Source organism: Nannospalax galili, unplaced genomic scaffold (assembly GCF_000622305.1).
Source record: "Nannospalax galili isolate Female #2095 unplaced genomic scaffold, S.galili_v1.0 scaffold507, whole genome shotgun sequence".
Taxonomy (NCBI): domain Eukaryota; kingdom Metazoa; phylum Chordata; class Mammalia; order Rodentia; family Spalacidae; genus Nannospalax; species Nannospalax galili.
In genome coordinates this window covers 501,843-525,176 of record NW_008356261.1, presented here as the reverse complement: position 1 = coordinate 525,176, position 23,334 = coordinate 501,843, and the positions used below count along the sequence as shown (strand labels likewise).

Here is a 23,334-nt window from a genome sequence, read left to right as displayed (position 1 = left end):
GGGTACCAGAGCTATTGGTGAGTGCCTGTCTGTTAAGGCCCTCTGTGTCACCATTTTACTTGGAAGAGAGGTGGTATGGACCCCAATGCATCCCTGCAGGGAGGGTGATGGGGGCAGGAAAGAACCCCAGTGTCCCTCTGCCCTCTGCCCCACTGTTACCCCTGAAGGAAGGTGTTGGGGTTGCTGGCTACTGAAAGGGGTTGTCTTGGCGGGCCTGATGCTAGCTCCTCCCTAGTACACCTGGGCTAGCTAGAGGAGAGGGAGGAGCTAGTCCTACACGGAAGTCAAGTAACAGAGCTGGCAGCCTGGCAGCCACTCTCACACCCCCCAGCACCGGCATCTAGAGCCCCACGTTGACTCAGGGACCAGTGCAGCTGCCAGCATGAAGGTGAGCCTGGGGCTCCATGGTCGCATGCCTGCAGCCCCTGCAGCTGCCACTCTTCCCTGGAAGGCCTGGTGGCTGTTCCTGCCAGCCTGCTGGCCAGGGAGAGTGTAGCTATAGTTTGGATCATGACTGATGGGGCAGGCTAGGGGTGAGGTATGACCCATGAAACCACTTCCCAACCCTAACCTGGGATTCTGGGAATCCCAGATCTGGGTTCTTGTGAGTGTGTGACTTAGGTCTTCTCTACCAGAGTCCTCTGTGCAGGTGAGGACAGAGGTGCTGTGGTGGAACCCCTAGACTTGCAGCTGGCACTGTGGGAGAGGTACCCACACAAACATAAACGTCTGTGGGCATCGGGGTAGGCTGCCCTGGGAGGCCTGAGGGCCACTGTTCCCTGGGTCCTGCTCTAGGCAGAAGGCAGCTGCAATGTTGGACTCAGAGCCTGGGGTGCAGAGCAGGAGGCGAGATACAGGAGGTGGGTGCTTTTTGGATAACATCGTTTGTTTCTCCTTTAGTCAACCAAGAGGTGACCTGGGGCAGGGACCGGCACTGGCATCCCCGGAGAGGAGGCAAGGGCGAGGTTGAGAGTGAAACCAACCTCCCTCTCAGTCCCAGGCCTCCAGGCTGGGCTATGTGGGTGGCTGTTCCCTCCACTTTTGCCCGTTCCTCTTCCTGGCTCTTCCAGACCCAGCTTTGGTGGCTGGGTTCTCAGGCTGGCACATGGACAAGTCATAGCCCAGCCCCAGGATCTCCTGGCCAGTCTCTTTCCTGTGCCAGCCCCAAGTTGCTGGTAGAGAGGAAGAGCAGTAGCCCCTAGGAACTCAGAGGACTTGGTAGTCCCAAATCCTCGTTGGGGTTAAGCCTGCCCTCCACTGCTCAGATTCTCTCTATGGCTCCCCATTGCCTTTGTTGAAGTTCAAGCTCCCCAGCTGCCCCAGAAACCTTCCTTGAGCTGGCATCTTCCCACCTCTGTTTTCATCTTACGGCTCCCTTTTTCCCTTTTATACTTTTTCAAAGCTGAGTGCTGAGGACTGAGACACCAGGAGTAATAACTACCAAGTTCCTGGAGGAGCTGAGGACTGAGTTCTTTTTATTTTTAAATGAACTTTTATTTTAGTGTTTTTGAAATAGGGTCTCATTATACAGACTTGACTGGCTTGAACCTTGCTGTGTAGACCAGACTGGCCTTGAACGTACAGAGATTTGCTTGCTTCTGCCTCCAGAGTGCTAGGATTAAAGGTGTGAGTCACCACGCCAGGCCTCTTTTTAATTAAAAAAAAAATTATTTGCGTGTGTGTGTGTGTGTGTGTGTGTGTGTGTGTGTGTGTGTCTATTTGTGGGTGCAGGCACATGCTTGCCATGTCACTCATGTGGAGGTCTGAGAACAAGTCTCAGGAGTTGGTTTTCTTCTTCTACCATGAGGATCCTGGGGATAAAACATAGGTCTTAAGACTTGATAGCAGGTACCTTTACCTGCTGAGCCATCTCTCTGGCCCAGGACTGAGTTATTCTTTTTTTAATATTTATTATTTTTATTTTATGTGTATGAGCATGTTGCCTGCATGTATGTGAGTGCACCTGTGTCATGCAATGCCTCAGAGGTCAGAAAAGGGCGTTGGATTCCCCTGAAACTGGAGTTAAGGATGGTTCGTAGCCACCATGTGGGTGCTAGGAATCAAACCTGGGTCCTCTGCAAAAGCAGTCAGTGCTCTTAACCACTGAGCCATCTCTCCACCCCCCAGGACTGAGTTATTGAGAGCAATCATTGCTGAGTCCTCTGAGGTGGTAAGGATTGAATCTCTACAGGTGCTGAGGACTGGATTAAAAAAACCCCAGCAATTGCAGCCTGCCTCTCAGGGCGGCCCACATGCGTTCTCTTTCTCAGAAATGCTGCCTTTACTTTTTTACCCTCCTGCCAGTCTTTGGCCACATGAGGTCAAGATTGGGGCCACCTCCCCTACCAAGTAGATGCTCACTTCTCCAGTGTCCTTGTTTACCCACATCATGCACCACCTTCTAGGACAGCACAGAATGAGCTGCTTGTTCCATGTCTGCGCATGAGTAGTTGGGCAGGTACAGGAAAGGATGGATTGGTGTGTGACAGTTGGTGACAGATGGCTGCAGAAAGAGATGGGGTGAGAGACAGAGGCTTCACAAGTTCTGAGGAGGCAGAGAAGGTGACCAGAAGGCAGTGGGCTAGAGTAGGCTGAGCCTTGGGCCACAAGGGTGGCCTCTGTGTTGCACACTGTGGTGGGGCAGGAGGGTCCCCCTGTGAACTGTGAAACTGAATAGTGTTCAAGGGCCCAGAGCACTGGGCCAGGGAAGTAGAGGTGATCTTAGGATAAGGTGGGCCAGGCATGATGGAGGAACACGGTCTACATGCCTTCCATGTGCTGATGGGATGTAGCCATATGTGTGCACTGTGTAGCCCACAGGTCAGGCCTGGCTTGGAGCTGGATGACAGCTGGATGCATAACTGTCTCCACTGACTAGAGGATGGATGGGAGGTGTAGAGCCAGGAGCAGGCCCACCCAGCTCTTGTTCTCTGTGTTTCTGATCATTAGAAGGAGGATTTCTTGGGTGCCGTGTGTCTCACCCAGTTGGAGTCGGGGGTGGTCTCGTCCACAATGGAGTACTAGGGGCTGCAGCCAAATTCTGGGCCCTGGCCACCATGCACGGCCTGTAGGGTTGAGGTGGGAAGGACCAGGGAAGGTGACAGGAACTCTAGTAGCTGAGCATGTGATTTCCTTCATTCTCTTCCCTCCTGGGCATATTGTTAGACTGATTATTCGAGGCAGAGGTGGTGCCATCCCATTTTATAGGTCAGAAAATTGAGGCTCTGAGAGGGCTGGCCACATTAGAAACAGGGCTGGTGTCTGCCTGATCTTGAACCCCAGTCTGGTTGCACATGACAAGGTTGGGGCTGAAGCTCCAGAGCTCCAGCTCAGTGTATGGGGACAGCCCTACCCTTACCCTAGGTACCCTGGAGTTTTGGGAGGTCACACGGCTTTCTAAAGGTAGAGCCTGATGGATGGGGACCCAGGGGGCTTGGACACTTCAGGTACACTGGCTGGCCCTAGTCTAGTTACTCCCAGCCTACAGCAAGGTGGTCCCAGTCACAAGGCTCTGTGCTCATGCATGCTGGGCTCACCAGCACAGCCACAGCCACAGTGCCCAGCCTTCAGGGTCAGGCTGTCCAGCTGTCCTCCAGAGACACCTTTTGTGGATCCCCCATGGGTGGTGATACCCATGGGCCTCTCAGTGTTACCCTTGGGGCCTTCATGGTGGGTCCAGCTCATGAACCTGTCCTTACCTCCAGCCAAGCAGATTGCTCAGTGCTAAAAAACAAAAACTAAAATAATCAAAACCGTCCATTGTGTTGTTTTGCTTTGAGACAAAGTCTTGTTCTATAGCCAAGATGGGCTGGAACGTGCTATGTAGACCAGGTTGGCCACAAACTTACAGCAATCTTCCTGCATCTCCCTTTCATGTGCTGGAATGCCATGCCCAACAAGCCTGTTTATCTATCTGAAATTCCTACATGACTGGGTGGCCTGTATTTTGTCTGGCATCCCTTGGGCTGACCTGCTGGAGCAGTCTAGTGTGACTCTCCGGAGGAGGTGGCAGGGATGTGTTTGGGAAGGGGCGGGATTATAGTTGTATGAAGTGGGGGAAGCAGGCTAGGCCCGGCAATGGGGTAACTTCAGGGGTGTGTGTATAGTGCAGGGAGAGAGGTAGGTGCTACTGAGGATGAGGGCTGGGAGCTAATGACAGGCTAAGCAAGACTCAAGACCAGTGGGCCATGTGGGGGATGAGGGCAGCATCCCAACCTGCTGACCAGACAGAGAAACAGCTTTACTTGGCTACAGGTGCCTGGAAACACACAGTCCCCAGTGTACCTACCCCTAGGACTCTGGTGCTATAAGGTTCCTGTCACTCTGTCCATCCACCCCTGTGTTGCTAGCCAAAACATGGGCTCCGGCTGTTACCTGTGTGTGCTAGGCCAGGGAACATACCATACATTGTATCCACCTCCAGCATCTGCACTATCTCCTGAGCCAGTTTGCCTACTCAGTCCCTCACATGACCCTTCCAGGTTGAGGTTTGGAAAAGCTCAACCTGTCCCAACATGCCTGGCAACCCACTCCTCCCTACCCCTCCCTCCCTGCTTCCTGTATAGCCTTCACCCCCAAGAACGAAGGCCCTACTGGCTCTTTGCTTCAGCCCTCAGGCACCTTGTTTGCTGAGAGTAAATGAAACCCTAAGAACCCAGTCCCCAGCTCCAATGGAGACAGAGACCACAGTACCCACTGCCCTTTCTCTGTTCCCCTCCCTTCGTGGTGCAGTTTTATCCCATCTGTGGGTATTCCTAAAATTACACAGCTTGACTTGGGTTGGTGCTGCATCCTGACACTTGGAAGCTGAGTCAGGAGGATGGCAAATTCAAGGGCAGCTTGGGCTCCATATTGAGACCTTATTTAAAAAACAAACAAAACCCCAAAAATCAAACAAAAACTACAGCAAGTATAGTGTCCCATGTTTGTAACCCAGTACTTAGGTGATGGAGGCAGGAGGATCAGAAACTCAACTTCATCTTCCCCCACCTTGCTAGTTTGAAGCCAGCCTGGCCTACGTGAGGCTCTGTCTCAAAAATTCAAACAGCTAGAGAGATGACCTAGCAGTTAAGAGCACTGGCTACTTTTTAAAATTTTTTAGCTTTTGGTCTTTTTGAGACAGGGTCTCTCGATAGCCCCAGCTGACCTGGAACTCACTATGTAGACCAGGCTGGCCTTGAACTTACACAGATCTGCCTGCCTCTGCCTCCTGAGTGCTGGGATTAAAGGCGTGCACCACCACTTTTGCAAAGGGCTTGGGTTCAGTTCCCATCATCCATATGGCAGTTCACATTCATCTGTAACTCCAGTTCCAGAGGCTCCAACAACCTCTTCTGGCCTCTAAGAGCTCCTGCATGCACATGTTGCACATACACTCATCTTGACGCACACACACACACACACACACACACACACACACACACACACACACATACACACACACACACACACACAAACTGTGGTTAAGAGCACTGGCTGTGTTTGTTACTCAGCACCCACATGGTGGTTAACCATTTATAATTCCAGTTCTGGGGGAATCCAATGCCCTCTTCTGGCCCCCGCTGGCATTGCATGACATGGATGCACTTACATACAGGGAGGCAAGACACTCATACACATAAAATGAATTTAAAAAATTTGAAGCTGGACATGGTGCCTTTAATCCCACCACAGGGCAGAGGCAGGCATATCTCTGTGAGTTCAAGGCCAGCCTGTTTTACATACGGAGTTAGGGAGTTCCAGGCCAGCTGGGGCTACAGGGAGACCCTGTCTCAATAAAGACTAAAAAAAAGAAAAAAAAGAAAAAAAAAAGAAAAAGAATATCTAAAAAAAACCAAACCAAAACCCAAGAAAACAGGAGCTCCCACATGATTACTAAGAATCCTCCATAATTTCAGTTCCAGGGGAATTCAACGCCCTCTTCTGGCCTCTGCAGGCATTATACACACGAGTGTACTTCCACATATATATAAAATTTTAAAAAATTAAAAAATTAAAAAAAACAAGATAAAAAAATAGCCGGGTCTGGTGGCACATGCCTTTAATCCCAGCACTTGGGAGGCAGAGGCAGGCAGATCTCTGTGAGTTCAAGGCCAGCCTGGTCTACACAGGGAGTTCCAGGACAGCTGGAGCTACAGGGAGACCCTGTCTCAAAAAGACACACACACAAAGCTGGGTGTGGTGGTGCACGCCTTTAATCCCAGCACTTGGGAGACAGAGGCAGGCAGATCTCTGTGAGTTCAAGGCCAGCCTGGTCTACATAGTGAGTTCCAGGAAAAGGACCAAAAAAAAAAAAAAAAAAAAGACACACACACACACACAGATAAAAAGTAAAAAGAAAGCACTCTTTTACTTTTTAAAGTTGATTTTCACTTTATAAAGTCACCAGGTGTGGTAGTACTTACCTTTAATCCCAGTACTAGGGAGACAGAGTCAGGAAGATTTCCAGCCTATTCTACATGGTAAATTCAAGACCAGCTAAGGCTCCATGGTGAGACACTGTCCAAAAAGAAAAAGAAAGAAAAAAAGTGAAGAAAGGGGAGAAAAGGTGTGCGATGCCAGAAGTAGACTTTTGAGGCTTTTTTTTTTTTTTTTCGAAGAAGGGTCTTACTATGCAGCCTTGGCTGGTCTGGAATTTAACAAGATCTGCCTGCCTCTGCCTCCCAAGTGGGGGGATTAAAGGTGAAGGCTTGTGACACCACACCTGGCTTGAGGTTCCTTCCTTCCTTCCTTCCTTCCTTCCTTCCTTCCTTCCTTCTTTCTTTCCCTGTGGCTCCAGCTAGCCTATGTAGACCAGGCTGGACTAATTTCACAGAGATCCACCTGTCTCTGCCTCCCACCTGCCTGCCACCCCGCCCCTTGAGGCTTGTTTTCTTAAAGACAAGCTTGTTTGAGATTTAGGTTTGCAACAGAGCTGGAAGGTCATTTGGTGTCCTGAAGTCCTCCGCTAGCTCCTTGGCCACAGCTCGGGAAGATGCTCTGCTGCTCAGCACTTCTAGCCACAGACCCATGTCCTTTTCCTGGTCGGATCACTCAGTATCCTGTGTAGCTTTTAACTACCGTCTTCTTAGCCCCTCTTAGGAACCTTCTGTTCTAGTGACCTGACTTCTGGATAGCCTGCACATATCCCCCAGAACGTGTCTGAGTTCTTTTCATGGTGGGATGGATGATAGGCTTCAGGGAGCAGGACTGTGGCCCATCTGCATATCCTGTTGGGCATCAGGTGCCCAATGAAGTAACCATAGCCCTCCTCACAGGAATTGGGAGTAGTGTTGGTGCCCACTTTTTTTTCATCCCATAGTTTTCTCTAGACACTGAATGTAGCCCACAGGGGGAGTGACATACGCCCTTCACTTGGAAGATCTGGGATCTTCACTGTGGCCCAGTGGGAAACAAGTTGGAAAATCCCAAGTCCTTCAGACTCCACTTTTGACTCCCAGCAGTGGGAGATGTGCCTGTTCTAAGCCCTTCTAAGGCCAGGCCACAGGGTCAGCACTTCCTGATTTAAACCCAGTACAAAATGTTCCCCAAGTTCATACGGACCACCAGCAGTGCACAAGTGCATCTCTGGCATCCCTGGGCTTTGGGATCTTCAGACTCTTTAAAAAAGTATGCAGCTGGTACATCCTGGCCCTCTCTGTCTTGAGGTTGCATCTCTTCACCTATCAACTGCTCACTGGGAGTCCCTTCAGTAACCTCTCTGTAAGCCATTGTCTGTCTGCCACTATAGAAATAGGGCTATCTGTCTTTCCTTACAGCCCTCCGGGGGCTCCTTAGTTTTCCACACAAACTTCTGGATGTGTTACATCTGTCATCCTCTGCTACTCACTGCCATCCTTAGCCTTATCTGTACCCAGAACCACCTATTTGTGGACTAGTTTCTGGAAATCCAGTCCCCAACTTGGAGTCGGGGAGGTGTAGCTTGCCCCTTTGGATATCAAAGAACTTTCTCAGGTTGCAGGAAGAGCCCGTGAGGGGCTGACATGTCCTCTGCCATCTCCCCTTTTCTCTCTGCTTCCTAGGGTGAAGAGAGCCTCCACATCCTGGTGGAGTCAGAAGGGGACAACTTTCCACTGATGGAGATGGGCACTTGTGTGGTGGGTCTGGGCAGACCTCCCAAGCCTGACTCCACCCCAGCCCCCTTGCTCTGCTTGTCCTGTGCTTTGCCCTTCTGATACCTCCTCTTATCCCATGTCCTGCCCTGAGTTCCCACCCTATACCTTCCCCCATTCTGTGTCCTGCACTGGATTCCCACCCTACACCATCTCCCATCCTGTGTCCTGTGTCCTGTGTCCTATTTCTATCCCATACCTCCTTCCTCTAGCCTGAGACCTATGGGCCGTGGGACTGTGTCCTGGTAGCCGATCTTCAGACCCAGCAAAGAGAGGATCAGGTTCAGCGGCAACGGCAGTTCCTAAGGAAACTAGAGAGTAAGGGCTTCCACTTCAAGGTGAGCTGGTGTACATCAGGAGCCAGGTCTTGGGCCAGAGAGTCATGTATAGGGTGGGGGTAACATGGTCTGTACCCTGGAAGCAGGGAACAGGCCATTGGCTGTGTATGAGATGGTCCCCTGTGGCTCCCCAGATGATGAAAGATCAGAAGAAGGTGTTCTTTGGGATCCGAGCTGACAGTAGGATCTTTGAACTGTACCACACTCTCCTCATGGAGCCTGATGATCCTGGCCCCCAAGCCAAGGGGCCAGGCTCAACTCATATCCCAGTTACCACGAGGTGAGTCTGTTTCCAGAGCCAATCCAAGAGGACCCTCACTCCATATCTAGGCCAAACAAGGGACACATCCTTTGGCGCTAACCCGAAGGCGCTATCTGAGGCAGAACAATACAGCTCTACAGAGTCTCAGGGTAGATCAGGGGATCAGACCCCCCTTTTTGAGTAGGGCTCTGTGCGTCAGTTTCCATTCTGTGATGGGGATAATGACAGCTCACTTCTTGCCATGTGAGAGCTCCTTACGATTGTTTTCCTGGAGAAACAGGAACAGTCAGCCAATGGAGTAGGCGGCCGTCCCCCCTGGACTCTGAGGGAGTTATCCCCATAAACCTTTTCCTAACCGACTCAAAATCCCCTCACTTCCCAGGCACCCAGACTGAGAGGTATGGCATGGAGGGTCCTCCGTGTGCCCAGTACCTGCTACTACAAGACCACTCACTCGCCCTTCCCTGGTCCTTCCCCATCACTTGCCTAGCTCCAGGCAGAGTTAGCTGAGGCTAGTGGACTCTGGCAAAGGCAGTCTTGGAGTTTGGTCACTAGGCAACAGAATCCTGTGAACACAGAATTTGTTGGTATTGGGGATGAATGAGGGAAAGTCAGAAGAATAGAGGCACCTTGATGGGGGCCAAGAGGAACAGGCACTTGGTAGATGGTGGCTGTGTCTCAGGCACTCTCAGGATGAGCCTGAGGATGGCTCTGTACTGTGTGGCCTTGGGTAAGTTACCCTAATCTTCATGCTTCAGTTTCCAAACAAGCAAAATGACTCATAGGCATGTAAAGAGGATTTGTGTATGTTAATAACTTTCAGCATGTGCTGAGATGGATGGAGTGTAATCAGAGGTGAGGTCACCTGGGAGGGAAGTGCAGGCCTGAGAGTAGGGGACAGGACTCCTGGAGACCAGACAGGACTGACATGAGGTGGCTTTCAGGGGGATTTGTGGACTGACTCTGGATTCTAATCAGCATTGGTGGGCTAGTACCTCTTCTAGGACAGCACAGGGCCTTAGGGGACTGGGCCCACCGGGCTATCATGGGACTGTCTTGACCCTTAGGTTCTTGGGTTTCAGAATCCGAATTGTGAATTTTGTTGTGAACAGCAAGATGAAAGCTGATGGTAAGCATGGATGGGCAGGTGGCTCTGTGAGCTGGATTCTCCTGTCCTCCGCTGTTCTCTGACTGAGGCTCCCTGTGATCCCCAGACACCTTTGAGAAGCTGGTAAAGGATGGGGTCTTTGAGACCATGTTTCCTCTGCACAAGGTGAGGGAGGGATGGACCAGTTCAGAATGGGCCTGAGGGCGGGAACCTGAGGCAGGAAGCTGAGCTCTCACTGTCTGTATCCCAGGGTGGACAGGGTGAGAAATACCTGAAGGAACAATGGGCCCAGTGGGGAAAAATGTTCCAGAAACAGCCGACTGATGCCATCAGGTAATATTGTACCAAGCAGCTCACTTGTGGGCCATAGACACATCTGTGCCCAAAACAGATAACGTGTGACCCAGCAAACCCTGAAAGATGTGGTTCCTACTCAAACTGATACTAGCAGCACCCTCCCTCCTCCCCTCTCCACATAATGTCTACACACCACCAAACACTGGGGCTGCACTGGATTCCTTGGAGAGGGTGACCCTGATGGGGCAGCTTGCCCACAGGGACTACTTTGGTGAAAAGGTGGCACTGTACTTCACTTGGCTTGGCTGGTACACCTGCATGCTGGTACCTGCTGCTCTGGTAGGCCTCATCGTCTTTCTGAGTGGCTTTGCCCTGTTTGAAGCCAGCCTGATCAGGTAGGTTGGGCCATGAGGTCTTGGGCTTCGTTGTGGGCCAGGGATAGAGGTTGGAGACTGGGTGGGCCCTACAGCTGAAATTGCCAGCCTCAACTCTACATTCCTAGCAAAGAGATCTGCAATGCCAGTGACATCTTCATGTGCCCACTTGGTGACAACAGCCACCGCTACCAGCGGCTTTCAGAGATGTGCACTTTTGCAAAGGTTTGACGCCACTGGGGTCCATCCAGGGCCTGCACGAGGGCTGGCACAGTCTGTCCATCTAGAGGTGGGGAAACCTGAGTGCCCTCAAGAGCTGGGCCCTTCCTCCCCAGCAGGGGACGACCCAGTATGAAGTCCTTCTCCCCTCCCCAGCTCACCCACCTCTTTGACAACGACGGCACTGTGGTGTTTGCCATCCTCATGGCTCTGTGGGGTGAGTTGCTGCTGACTCTTCCTGGAGGGTCTTAGGGACAGCTCTGTGGCCACCCCAGTCACCCAGGGTGTGCTGTGACACCTCCCTCTACTCACTGCAGCCACAGTTTTTCTGGAGTTCTGGAAACGGCAGCGTGCCTGTGCGGTCCTGCACTGGGACCTATATGGTTGGGATGAGGACCAGGTGAGGAGGGCCCAGCAGCATGAGGCTGCTTGCTCCCATTGTCCCATGTGGCCCACACCTGTATCCTTGTGTCTGAAGCATATGTCCCATGTCTCAGGCACATCCCATGTCTGAGGCATGTCTTGTGCCTGAGGTATGTGTCCCCATGTCTGAGGCATGCTCTGTGTCTGAATTATGTGTCTCCATGTCTGAGGCATGTCCTGTGTCTGGTTTGTGTCCCCGTGTCTGAGGCATGTCTTGTGTCTGAGGCATGTGTCCCATGTCTGAGGCAAGTCTTGTGCCTGAGGTATGTGTCCCCATGTCTGAAGCATGCTCTATATCTAAAGTATGTGTCCCCATGTCTGAGGCATGTTCTGTGTCTGAAGTGTGTGTCCCCGTTTCTGAGGCATGCTCTGTGTATGAGGTGTGTGTCCCCATGTTTGAGGCATCTCCCATGTCTGAAGTGTGTCTCCATTTCTGAGACATGTCTGATGACCTCTTTAGGAAGAGATGGCCCTTGAGCTCATTAACTATCCCGACTACGAACTTCAGCAACACCAGCACTCCTACCTGCGTAGCACCATCATCCTGGTCCTGTCCCTGTTCATGGTACTGCTGGGAACTGTGGTTGGGGGCTGGAAACCTAGCTGTCCCAAGCTCTTATGCCTCCCTCAACCTTCCCCAGATCTGCTTCATGATTGGCATGGCCCATGTGCTGGTAGTCTACAGAGTGCTGGCTGTTGCCCTCTTCAGCAGGTTACTGGAGCAGCAGGTGACCACGATCGTAGTGGTGACTGGGGCCCTGGTACACTACTTGACCATCGTCATCATGACCAAGGTGGGGTTCAGACAGAGGAGGCTCCAGGGAGCTCCTCTGAGTCCACAGGTGAGCCCCACTCTGTGCCTTCTTTCTTCAGGTCAACAAGAGTGTGGCCCTGAAGCTTTGTGACTTTGGTGAGAGGACGCTGGCCCTTTTTGGGGAACTTGGGAGGATTTAGGGTTGGGGGTGTTGGTGCTTGATCAGACATGGGTTGGGGGCTTCCTGCTCCTCTGGGGCCTTTGACTTGAGAAGTGAAGGCCATGGCATCCCCTAATGGCCTGGGGAGAGACAGGATGACTACGTCTCATTCCAGAGAAGCCCAGGACCTTCTCGGAGAGAGAGAGCAAGTTCACTGTCAAGTTTTTCACCCTGCAGTTCTTTGCTCACTTCTCCTCTCTCATCTACATCGCCTTCATTCTTGGCAGGTGAGTCCCCACTCCTTCCTCCCTTGGCCCTCAGCCCTTGGCTGGTTTCCTGCCTTTTAAATAGTTAGATCTTGTGGCTGGGGATGTAGAACAGTTGGTGGTGGTGGCTTAGCATTCATGAAGCCCTGAGTTTGACTTTTAGCCCCACATAAACTGGATGTGGTGGCACAATCCTGTAACACGGTACTCAGTAGGTGGCGGCAGGAGCGAGTTTGAGGTCAGCTAAGCTACATAAGAGCCTGTCTTTAAAAAAAAATCTGTTCTTTTAACTTAAATGGTAATTCATGCCCCTAATACATAGAAACCCAATATAGAGTGACTTCCACGTGACACCAGGCCCCAAAGGTGTCACAGCCCAGCCTAGTGGTTATTCTTGCATGTATGTGTTTACTTGCACACAGACAATTGCTGGTGAATGTGGTTTTGCTGTGTCAGTGATCAGATCTGCTTTTACAATGAAGCATCCAGGGACATCTCTGCCCAGTATCCCCTATTCCACACACCTTTTTGTGGGGGTGCTGAGCTTCATGAAGAAGCTGCATGAGGGTCCCCTAGCCTTCTCAGTGTTGAATGGAACTTTTTGTTTTCTATGAAGAAAATAATTGCTGTTTTGTGTACTTGCTTGAATTTTATAGGGCATGTAAATATTGCCAGTTAATTACAAATTGCCTACCAGAACCTTCCCTTCCTGCACCCCACCAAATCTCTTTGTATGTTTAAAGATGTGGGGGGTTTCTCAACCTGATCTGTCCTTGGAGACTATTCCTGGCATGTTGTCTCTGGGAAGATGTCTTTCACTTTGTTTATTGTTTTTATTTTTTATTTTATTATCATTATTTTAATTTTTATAAAAGCTTTATTGAGAATTTCATACACACATATAAGGTATTTTGATCAAATCCATGCCCACTCCCTCCCCTCCAACATTCCCCCCTTTGAAGAGGTAACCCTAAAATCTTTTTTAAGGATTGGATACAAGCTCCCAAATACTTTTGACATTTTTGACCTTGGAACAGAGTATGTTGCTAATGGGCCCAAGGACATTTTGACTTTTAGCCAAGAAACTGGTTACATTTCTTTGGGGTCTTTTTACCCTAACTGCCTAGCCAATTCCTACCTCCTATTCTTATCACACCATCCTCTGAAGGGGTTACCCAAATTGCCAATAGGGAATAGGGACGCAGACGGCTCTGGCTTCTTCTATGCTGAACGCTTCCATGCTGAACAGGGATGCAGGGTGAAGAAACTGGAGTACTAAGTGGGTCTATCTAAAAGACTCCCAAATTGCAAATCTGTTGTCTCTAAGGAGGAGAGAAGAAACTCCTTGAATCATGAATGGGAGATGTGAAGGAGAATTTGAGGCAAGAGTAATTAGCATTACAAGTTCTAGAAAGGGAACTAGAAAAAAGTCAGAACAGGGCAATTTTCAAATGTTATATGAGAGTCCATTGGAATTTCTTGACAAGGGCTTCCAAAAGCATCCCTCTATTGGGTCCCTCCTCCTTTTTCTTTTGTCTTCCAAGTCTGGACTAGTTGCTGGGAAGAGTAGCTGGATACTCAGGTGAGGGTCCAGTGGCCCTGCTTGGCCCTCCTTTAATGAATGAGCACAACTGTCAACAAGCCCAATTATGACTATATTTAGCAATCAGGCTCAGCTGAAGTTGTGATGATGGTAGTTATTTCATGAAGAAGGGACAGCTGTATAGCATCATCTTATTAAAAGGACCACCACGTGGAGGCAGGATCTTGGGGCTGTCAGGCTGACCCCTGGGTTCTCAGGCCCTCTGGTAGTTGGAGGCCAGAGGGAGGCCAGAACCCCACATTCTCTGGCTGTCTGATGAGCTCCAGCAGCTACCTTGATGGAGGTGGTCCAAACTCACTCTCTCAGGCTGTCGCCTCAAACTCACAGAGATCCACCTGCCTCTGCCTCTGGGATTAAAGGCGTGTGCCACCACACCTGGCTATGTTTTTTTTTTTTTAATATTTAAATTAAAAATTTTATTTTCATGTTTTGGTTGTTAATTTTACCCTTTAACAGCTGTGTTATACCTCCAGCCCTACTTTTTAAAATTTTTATTTTATGTGTATGAGTGTATTGCCCGCGTGTAAGTGCACCTGTGTCGTGCAATGCCCGTGGAGGCCAGAAGAAGGCATTGGATGCCCTGGAACTGGAGTTACAGATGATTGTTAGCCACCATGTGGGTCTGGGAACCAAACCTGGGTCCTCTGAAAGAGCAGTCAGTGCTCTTGACTGCTGAGCCATTGCTCCATCTCCCACTTTGTCTATTTTTTTTTTCTTCAGTGCTGGGGATCAAACCCAGAGCCTCACACACGCCAGGCAACTGCTATGCCATTGAGCTGCGCCCTATCCCTGAATTCAGTATTTTCTTGATGAGATCAACTAGTTTTTCCCCCACTTGAGCCTCACTTATTCCATAATTGTCTTATTTCCTGAGGATCCATTTCTGTTTTTATCATCATTCCTTTTACTGATGGGTCTTTCTTTGCTTCTGAATATTTGCAGCTATCTACTTATGTAGCTGAGAACAGAGGACTGAACTGTTTTCCTGGCAGATGGGAGGGTCTCTGTAATAATGGCTTGCTTCCACCACACATACTGTGGTAAATGTCTCACATTTATTTAATTCCTATAACAGCCCTATGTGATGGGCTCTTGGACTCATTTTACTTTTGTTTTAGTTTTTTTTAAAAAAATTATTTATGGCCAGGCGTGGTGGCACACACCTTTAATCCCAGCACTCTGGAGGAAGAGGCAGGTGGATTTCTGTGAGTTCAAGGCCAGCTTGGTCTACACAGTGAGTTCCAGGACAGCTGGGGCTACAGGGAGACCGTCTCAAAAAGACCAAAATTTTTATTTTATTTAAAAAATATTTAATTATTTTATATGCATGAGTATATCGCCTGCATGTGCATAAGTGCGCCCATGTTGTGCAATGCCCTCAGAGGTCAGAAGAAGGTGTCGTCGGATCCCCTGAAACTGGAGTTACAAATGGTCGTTACTACCATGTGGGTGCTGGGAATCAAACCTGGGTCCTCTGTAAGAGCATTCAGTGTTCTTAACTACCGAGTCATCTCTCTAGCCCCTTTATTATTTCTTTTATTTTGAAATATATTGTATATTGCCTGAATGTATGTAAGTGCACCAGTGTTGTGCAATGCCCATAGAAGTCAGAAGAGAGTGTTGGATCCCCTGAAACTGAACTTATAGACAATTGTTAACCACCATGCAGGTTCTGGGAATTAAACTCGGGTTTTCTGCAAGAGCTGCCAGTGCTCTTAACTGCTGAGCCATTTCTCTAGCCCAGCTTTTTTTTTTTTGTTCTTTTTTTTGAGGCAGGATCCCCCAGCTGGCTTGGAACTTGCTATGTAGACCAGGCTGGTCTCAATCTTGCAGAGATCCACTGGCCTCTGTCTCCTGAGTGCTGAAGGCATGTGCCACCACATGTAGCTTGCCTTCATTTTCTAGATGGGACAACCAAGACCCAGAATGGTTAAGAAACTGCCTCAGAGTTGCATCCAATAGCTAATATTTGGCTACTGAGTGTAGGTCCTTAGTTGCTGTGTGCAGTGACTCTTGTATGTGGGGCCTTTTGGAAATAGGAGGTGAAGGGAGGGCAGATCCAGCTGCTTATACTATGAGGGAAAGTTTCCTCTTCGTGGAAGCTTTGTCAGTTTACTCCTCTGTAGTTCCTATAGTCTTCAACCATCTTCACAAAGCTCTTTCCCATTCTTAGTAAAAACCGTTAGATGTTTAAGGTTTCAAAATCTTAAAAATTAAAAAAATATGTGTATGAGTGTATTGACTGCATCTGTGTAAGTGTACCTGTGTCACACAATGCCCTCAGAGGTCAGAAGAGGGTGTCGGATCCCCTGGAATTGGAGTTATGGGCGCTTGTTAGCCACGATGTGGGTGCTGGGAATCAAACCTGGGTCCTGTGCAAGAGCAGCCAGTGTTCTTAACTGCTGAGCCATCTCTCCGGCCCCTAAGTTTCAAAATCTTTGATTCATAAAGAATTTGTTCTGTTACAGGATAAGGAAGGAAGCCTGTTTCCGTGCTTTCCTGTAGGCAGCCTGTTGTCCTTTGCCATTCCTTGCCTAAGCTTTTTTTTTCAGAGTGCTTAAATATCTTATTTGAACTCAGTAGCCACAAGTGTACAGTCATTGACCAATTCTGCTGAGGAAGAATTGGGCAGAGTGATGTTTAGAAAGCCTTTCCCAAAGTGTTATAAAATTTTTCAAAAAATATTTTATTATTTTTTTTCGGAGCTGAGGATTATTATTTTTATTTATTTTTAAATTTTTATTTGTTATTTTATGATTTCATATAAAACATCTTAATCATCTTTATACCCCCTTCTCCATTGGCACCCTCCTCGGTTTGTAGGTGCTGGGAATCGAACCCGGGTCTTCTGCAAGAACAACCAGTGTTCTTAACCACTGAGCCATCTCTCCAGCCCCTTATTATTTTTATTTTATGTGTACAAGTGTAGTGCCTGCATGTATGTGAGTGCACCCATGTCGTGCAGTGCCTCGGAGGTCAGAAGAGGGCTTTGGATTCCCCTGGAACTGGAGTTAAGGATGGTTTGTAGCCGCCATGTGGGTGCTGGGAAACAAACCCAGGTCCTCTGCAAGAGCAGTCAGTGCCCTTAACTTCTGAGCCATCTCTCCAGCCCCAGTGTTATAAAATTAGGATATGAAAAAACAAGTTGGCAATGAAGAAGGTTGACCCCTCCTCTGTCCCCCACCTTCCCTAAACTTTTAAAATGTTAATTATATGCTTACTCTTTTAGATAAACTGCAGAATCATTCTGTCAAATTCTGTGAAATTTAGTTTAAGATCACAGTAAAATTATACATAATCTTAGAGAGACTTGGCATGGATACTGTATTAGTTAGCTGTTGCTACTGTAACAAATGATACTGTCTTTTCTGGAGTCCCAGATGGTTCCTCCAATGTAATCAAGGTGTTGACAGGGCTGTTTATTTCCAGAAAGTCTGATATATTTTCCAGTCTACCTCTTTACTCACCTTAGAGACCCTGTGGTTACACTAGGTACATCCAGACACCTCAGGAGGTCTGCATGGCAGTCAGCTAATGCACATCTTCCATACCCTCTGCTTTGTCAGATGGGATCCAAAGTCACAGGCTCTAAGAGTCAGGATATGGTTGTCTTTGGGGACTGTTAACCTGTCTGTACTAGGTCAATCCTGACCTGAGCCCTCTTGACAAAGAATGGGTTTTCTTGGGGCTGGAGAGATGACTCAGGGGTTAAGAGCACTGGCCGCTCTTGCAGAGGACCCAGGTTCGATTCTCAGCGCCCACATGGTAGTTAACAACCATCTTTATCTCCAGTTCCAGGGGACTCTAATGCCTTCTTTTAACTTTCTTGAATATTGCACGACACAGGTGCACTTACGCACATGCAAACAATACACTCATACACATAAATAAAAATAATAAATAAAAAATTAAAAAAGAATGGGTTTTATCTATTCAAGTCTTCATTTATGCCCTTCAGCAGGGTATTGTTTTCTTCACAGGTCCTGCTGATTTCTTGTGAATTTCATTCTGGTCCCCACCCCCAGCCCTGCATCTTCTGTCTCACTGGCCTTGGGTTCTTTTTTCTTTTTAATTCTTTTTTAGAAACCTTTTTTTTTTTTTAATTTTATGAGTATGAGTATTTTGTCTGTGTAAATGCACCATGTTCATACAATGCTCATAGAGGCTGAAGAGGGCATCAGATCCCTTGGAACTGGAGTTACTGACAGTTGTTAGCTGTCATATGGGTGCTGGGAATCAAATCTAGGTCCTTTGCCAGAGCAGCCAGTGCTTTTAACTGATAAGCTCTCTCTCTAGTACCTGGCCTTGGACTCTTAATCTAACAACCTTAGTGCGCTGAGTGCTAGAATTACAGTTGTGTGTGTTACCGAGCCTGGCTGTGACTGATATGCCAGTTATATACTTTATATTTCTCTTGCTTATTTGCAAGTGATTGCAGCATCATGCTAAATAATGGCTACCATGAATTTTAATGTAAATATTTACAGGATTTCAATGTTGAACATGTACCCCTATGGTTTAGAACTGTTTATACTTTAAAAAAATTTTAAAAATTTATTTTTATTTTATGTGTATGTGTGTATTGCCTGCATGTAGGTAAGTGCACCTGTGTCATGTGATGCCCTCAGAGGTCAGAAGAGGCTGTCAGATCCCCTGGGACTGGAGTTATGGACAGTTGTTAGCTGCCACTTTTCACGTGGGTGCTGGGATTCAAACCCATGTCTTCTGCAAGAACAACCAGTGTTCTTAACCACTGAGCCATCTCTCCAGCCCTGAGAACTGTTTATACTTTTTTTTTGTGGTCTTTTTTGAAACAGGATCTCCCTATAGCCCCAGCTGGCCTGGAACTCAGTATGCAGACCAGGCTGGCCTTGAACTCACAGAGATCTGCCTGCCTCTGCCTCCCAAGTGCTGGGACTACAGGCGTATGTCACCAGCTTAGAACCATTTATAATTTTTATCATGTTACAGAAATCAAATAATTTTATTATTGTTGCTGTTTTTGCTCGTTTTGAGACAAGCATGTGGCTCAGGCTGGCTTCAAATTTGCTATGTAGCAAAGGATAGCCTTTGTAATTACAAAGGCCTGTTGGAATTACAGGTGTGTACCACTACAGTTGGCTTTTTTTGTTTGTCTCTTGAGACGGGATCACACTGTAAGGTAAGCTAGGCTCAACCACACGGCACTGCTTCAGCCTCCTGAGTGCTGGGATTGCAGGAGTAAACCACCATGAATGACTTGAAGCAGTCACTTTTCATCACGAAATGATATTGTATGCAGTTTCTATGGGGAGGGCCACGGCCATGCTCTACAGACCTTGTCTGTATGTATCTGAGCCTAAGAAAGTGCCTGTGTGAGGCTGAGCTTGAGCCCCAGACAAGCTCATGCCTAGGGCGGGGTGCCTCAGGGCACTCCCTTCCTGACATTTCTTCCCTGCCCCTCTGCATTCCCCTGGTGACAAGAGACAAGGTACTGTCACTCTTCCTCACAGGTCTTGGTTTCCTCCCTAGGATCAATGGTCACCCTGGGAAGTCCACACGCTTGGCTGGCCTGTGGAAGCTGGAAGAGGTCAGTCTGTCCTTTGGCTTCATTGTCCTGTCCCTGAGCTCTTTTCCTCCCTTGAGTTCCATCCCTGTCCACTGGTCATGGGCCACTCCTGACGTCCACCCACTGACCTTTCCACAGTGCCATCTCAGTGGCTGCATGATGGATCTGTTTGTCCAGATGGCCACCATCATGGTTCTGAAGCAAACCCTGAGCAACTGCATGGAGTACCTGGTCCCGTGAGCACACCCTCCTCCCCCAGCCCCTCTATCCCTCTTTCCCTGTGCTTATCCCCATTGTCCTATATTCCTTCTGTCTGTCTCACTTACTTTTGGTGCTCACAGGTGGTTGGCCCATAAATATCACTCAATGCGTGGTCCTAGGTCTGGAGATCCAGAGCTTCAGGAGTGGCAGCGTAACTACTACATGAACCCGGTTACCACCTTCAGTCTGTTTGATGAATTCATGGAGATGAGTGTGTGGGGCTCCAGTGGACTGGGCAGATGAGGTGGTAGGCAGGGTGGGCAGTAGGTGGCTGCCCTGGGCCCAGAGTGACACTTCCACTCTGCAGTGATCCAGTATGGCTTCACCACCATCTTTGTGGCCGCCTTTCCACTGGCACCACTACTGGCTCTCTTCAGCAACCTTGTGGAGATACGCCTGGATGCCATCAAGATGGTCCGGCTGCAGCGGCGCTTGGTGCCTCGAAAGGCTAAGGACATCGGTCAGGGGCCCTGCATGTTGTGCTGTGAAGGAGGGTAGCCAGGTCTCTGGGAGGGGCAGCTTCAGATCATGGGTTTTCCATCAATTCATGCTAGGTCACGTTGAAGCAACTTGTAATAGCTGAAGCCCCCTTACTCCACAAACAGACAATCCCTTGGTCTGCCAGAGATGGGGGCTGAGTTTCATAGGCTTAGTCCCTAGGAAAAGGCAGGACTGGGGTACACTTGACAGGGCCCTCCCTTGGGCCCCCAGCATCTGGCTGAAGAGCTTGCAGCCTCCATGGGGGCCATGTGGAAGAGTCGGAGTCTGAGAGCATGGGAGGGTAGGTCCTGTGGCTGGGGACAGGAACGGACAGCCCAAGGCTTCAATTACCACGACTGCCCATAGTGAGGAAGATGGGTATCAGAGGAACAAGGGTTGAGATGCTGAATGTGGGGAGAAGTGGTGGGGAGAACCCTAGTCTTAAGCCCAGGTTTAGGGATCCTAACTTGGGTGGTGTCTAGAGTGAACATTTGCTGAAGAGTTCCAGGAAGAAGGTGGGGATGGGGATACCCAAGTCCTTCACTGTTTATGCCAAGAAAGGGAATGCAGGTCAGCAAGGCCACACTATGTCTATCTTGACTGGAGATTTCCTAGTGAATAACTTGGCCCCCATGGCTGTAACAGGGCCATGGACAGAGATATTGCAAGATTCCTTTACCAGCCAGGCCTTTGGGGTGAGAAGATGTACCGAGGATCAGGGCTGGCCGACTCACTCAATTGCTCTGGCTTAGGGACGTGGCTGCAGGTGTTGGAGACCATTGGAGTGCTGGCAGTCATTGCCAATGGGATGGTCATTGCCTTTACCTCTGAGTTCATCCCCAGGATGGTCTACAAGTACCACTATGGCCCATGCCAAAAGAACACCAACAACACAGTCGAGTAAGGCCTCAAACTGTCAAGTCTCCTGAGAAACTGGCTCTGCCACAGTTAAGCTCCTGGAGTTCACACCTGCTTTCCTGGGAACAGCTAGGTTCTGTCACTGCCATCTGGGGCTGCACTGAGGCTGGTACTTGCCACTCCCTGCCCTGCCCACATGACCTACATAACCTGGCTGGACACCAGGAATAGCTGACGGACCCTTGTTGGGAAGGAGGTGCCAGGACTAGTTGATACTGAGCAGGCAGTACCTGACTGGCTCCTCTGCAAAGTTAGACCCTTTGTCTTACTTCTAGTATGGGAGAGTAGAACAGAGCTGTGTCTAGCTCCTTAATGCCCCTGCAGACTGGGTCTCCTGGTAGGGAAGACAGCTGGTGTCAACACCAAGGCCCCCAACCTCCCTATCCCCTCCCAGGCATGGCCTTGTCCTTGGACAGCAGGCCTTTTCTCATGCAGGGAAATGGAGCAGGCCTTCTGGGGTGTGCCCTATCCCTGTAGCCCCCTAGATGCAAGTGAGCCCCCAGCAGGGGTCTCAGGGCCTGAGAAATCAAGACAGCCCCACACTTCTTTCTACCCAGTTGCCTCCAGGGATATGTCAATCACAGCCTGTCTGTCTTCTACACCAAGGACTTCCAGGACCATGTCAGAATGGAGGGCCAAGAAAATGTGACCTTGTGCAGGTTTGGAGCCCCTATTCCCCCATGAATACTCGCTGAACTTCTGACCCCTGACCTTAAGTACTTCACTATCCCAGGTACCGGGACTACCGAAATGCCCATGACTACAACTTCTCTGAGAAATTCTGGTACATTCTGGCCGTCCGGCTGGCCTTTGTCATCCTCTTTGAGGTGAGCAGAATTGTGAGCGGGCCTGAGTGAGGGTGGTTCTCTTCCCCAGCCCCCAACTCCTAAAGGTTCTGCTTAGCCATTAACTTTGCTGGGCCTCTGCACGCTGTCACCCCCAGCACGTCGCCTTGTGCATCAAGCTCATTGCTGCATGGTTTGTGCCTGATGTGCCCCAGTCAGTGAAGAACACTGTATTGGAGGAGAAGTACAAGATACTTCGGAAGAAAATGCGGTAAGTAGAGTCTTGCTGGGCTGGGAGGGCAGGTCTCAGCCTGGGGACAGGCTGAGCCTCTGATTCATACTAACCCCATCTTTTCTGCAGCTACATTTCCAACAGCACAGATGTATAGGCAACTGGATCAAGCGGAGAAATGTTGGTCACCAGGAGCCTGGACTAGGAGTCTCCACCTCTATAGCTCGCCCCTGTCCATGGGTGTGTGTGTGTGTGTGTGTTTGTGTGTATGGGTATGTGTTGTGGGAGACACTAAACTGTCCCATGTGTATGTAGGAGCCCCTTGTATATATGTAGGTATATATGGGTATTTTAGGGAGCCCATGAATTACATGGGAGACTCTTGTATATGTAGGGGGTCACCAGAGTTCCATGTATATTCAGGGCAATTGCAAGCAGCACAGATATGCCTGTGGGGCTTGATCCATCTCTCTTAGGGTTCAGGCTTGGCACAGGCCTGAGTTGACCTGTGACCCTAGTGCCCATAGAACTGGAGGGTGCTGGCTTCTCATGCAGTCCCAACGCAGGAAAATCAGCCCTAGTTTTCTGGGCCCCTGTCTGGTTATCTAGGTCCGAGATCCTGCTCTGCTGCCTCTTAGCTGGCGGGGGACCCAAAGTCCAACTTTCTGACTTTCCTTTGACTGGCCTGGATTCCCACAGTCAGTAGAACGATCTATAATAAAAATAAACCCGTGTGTGTTGATTTCTGAGCCTCATGATATAGAGACAAGGTTTCCAGGGACTGTGTCTGCCCTGGGCTAGGTGGAGGCCTAGTGTGGAGGGTCTGGAATACGGTAGTCTCGGGCCATCTGCCCTTTCTCTGGTTTGCCTCAATGAGTGAGGGACATCTTACCGAAGAAGGTTCTCCACTCCACACACCTGGAGTTTTAGGATAGTAAGAGAAGACACGGTCAGTTTTGGGTGGGGCGTAGGTTAAGATAGGCTTCCAGGAGGAAATGGAATTGGTCAGGCCAGAGGGCCAGAACCACTAAGGTGGCCGGCAAGGCAGCTTTCCCTGGACTGGGCTGGCTGAGCTGGTTTGGTCACTGCCCCCAGGCTGGGGAGACTGCAATGCCGGTTTGAGCTCAGGACAGTCTCCAGCACCAGCCTCCGGCATCAAGCGGGACTCTAGGGTCCGCCCTCGCCCTGCCTGCGG

At 49.4% G+C, this 23,334-nt stretch overlaps 1 protein-coding gene across 1 annotated transcript; it reads left to right on the top strand.

Moving 5' to 3' along the window:
• The first annotated feature begins 321 nt into the window (after nucleotides 1–321).
• Nucleotides 322–22,865, top strand: Ano9 (anoctamin 9). Its single transcript, XM_029556815.1, has 24 exons — nucleotides 322–388; nucleotides 8,022–8,096; nucleotides 8,324–8,449; nucleotides 8,584–8,729; nucleotides 9,794–9,840; nucleotides 9,926–9,984; nucleotides 10,070–10,152; nucleotides 10,377–10,511; nucleotides 10,619–10,715; nucleotides 10,866–10,926; nucleotides 11,027–11,109; nucleotides 11,593–11,697; nucleotides 11,774–11,926; nucleotides 12,006–12,042; nucleotides 12,222–12,333; nucleotides 19,427–19,484; nucleotides 19,602–19,699; nucleotides 19,805–19,935; nucleotides 20,032–20,184; nucleotides 20,957–21,104; nucleotides 21,680–21,781; nucleotides 21,856–21,949; nucleotides 22,066–22,178; nucleotides 22,269–22,865. The coding sequence occupies exons 1-24, from the start codon at nucleotides 383–385 to the stop codon at nucleotides 22,294–22,296; spliced, it is 2,250 nt and encodes a 749-aa protein (XP_029412675.1). The 5' UTR covers nucleotides 322–382; the 3' UTR covers nucleotides 22,297–22,865.
• The last annotated feature ends 469 nt before the right edge of the window (nucleotides 22,866–23,334 follow it).

Excerpts from the sequence above, each read along its gene's own strand:
- Ano9 (XM_029556815.1), top strand. Across the intron at positions 10,716-10,865 it reads AGATGTGCACTTTTGCAAAG|CTCACCCACCTCTTTGACAA; the intron begins GTTTGACGCCAC and ends TCCCCTCCCCAG. Across the intron at positions 12,043-12,221 it reads CCTGAAGCTTTGTGACTTTG|AGAAGCCCAGGACCTTCTCG; the intron begins GTGAGAGGACGC and ends GTCTCATTCCAG.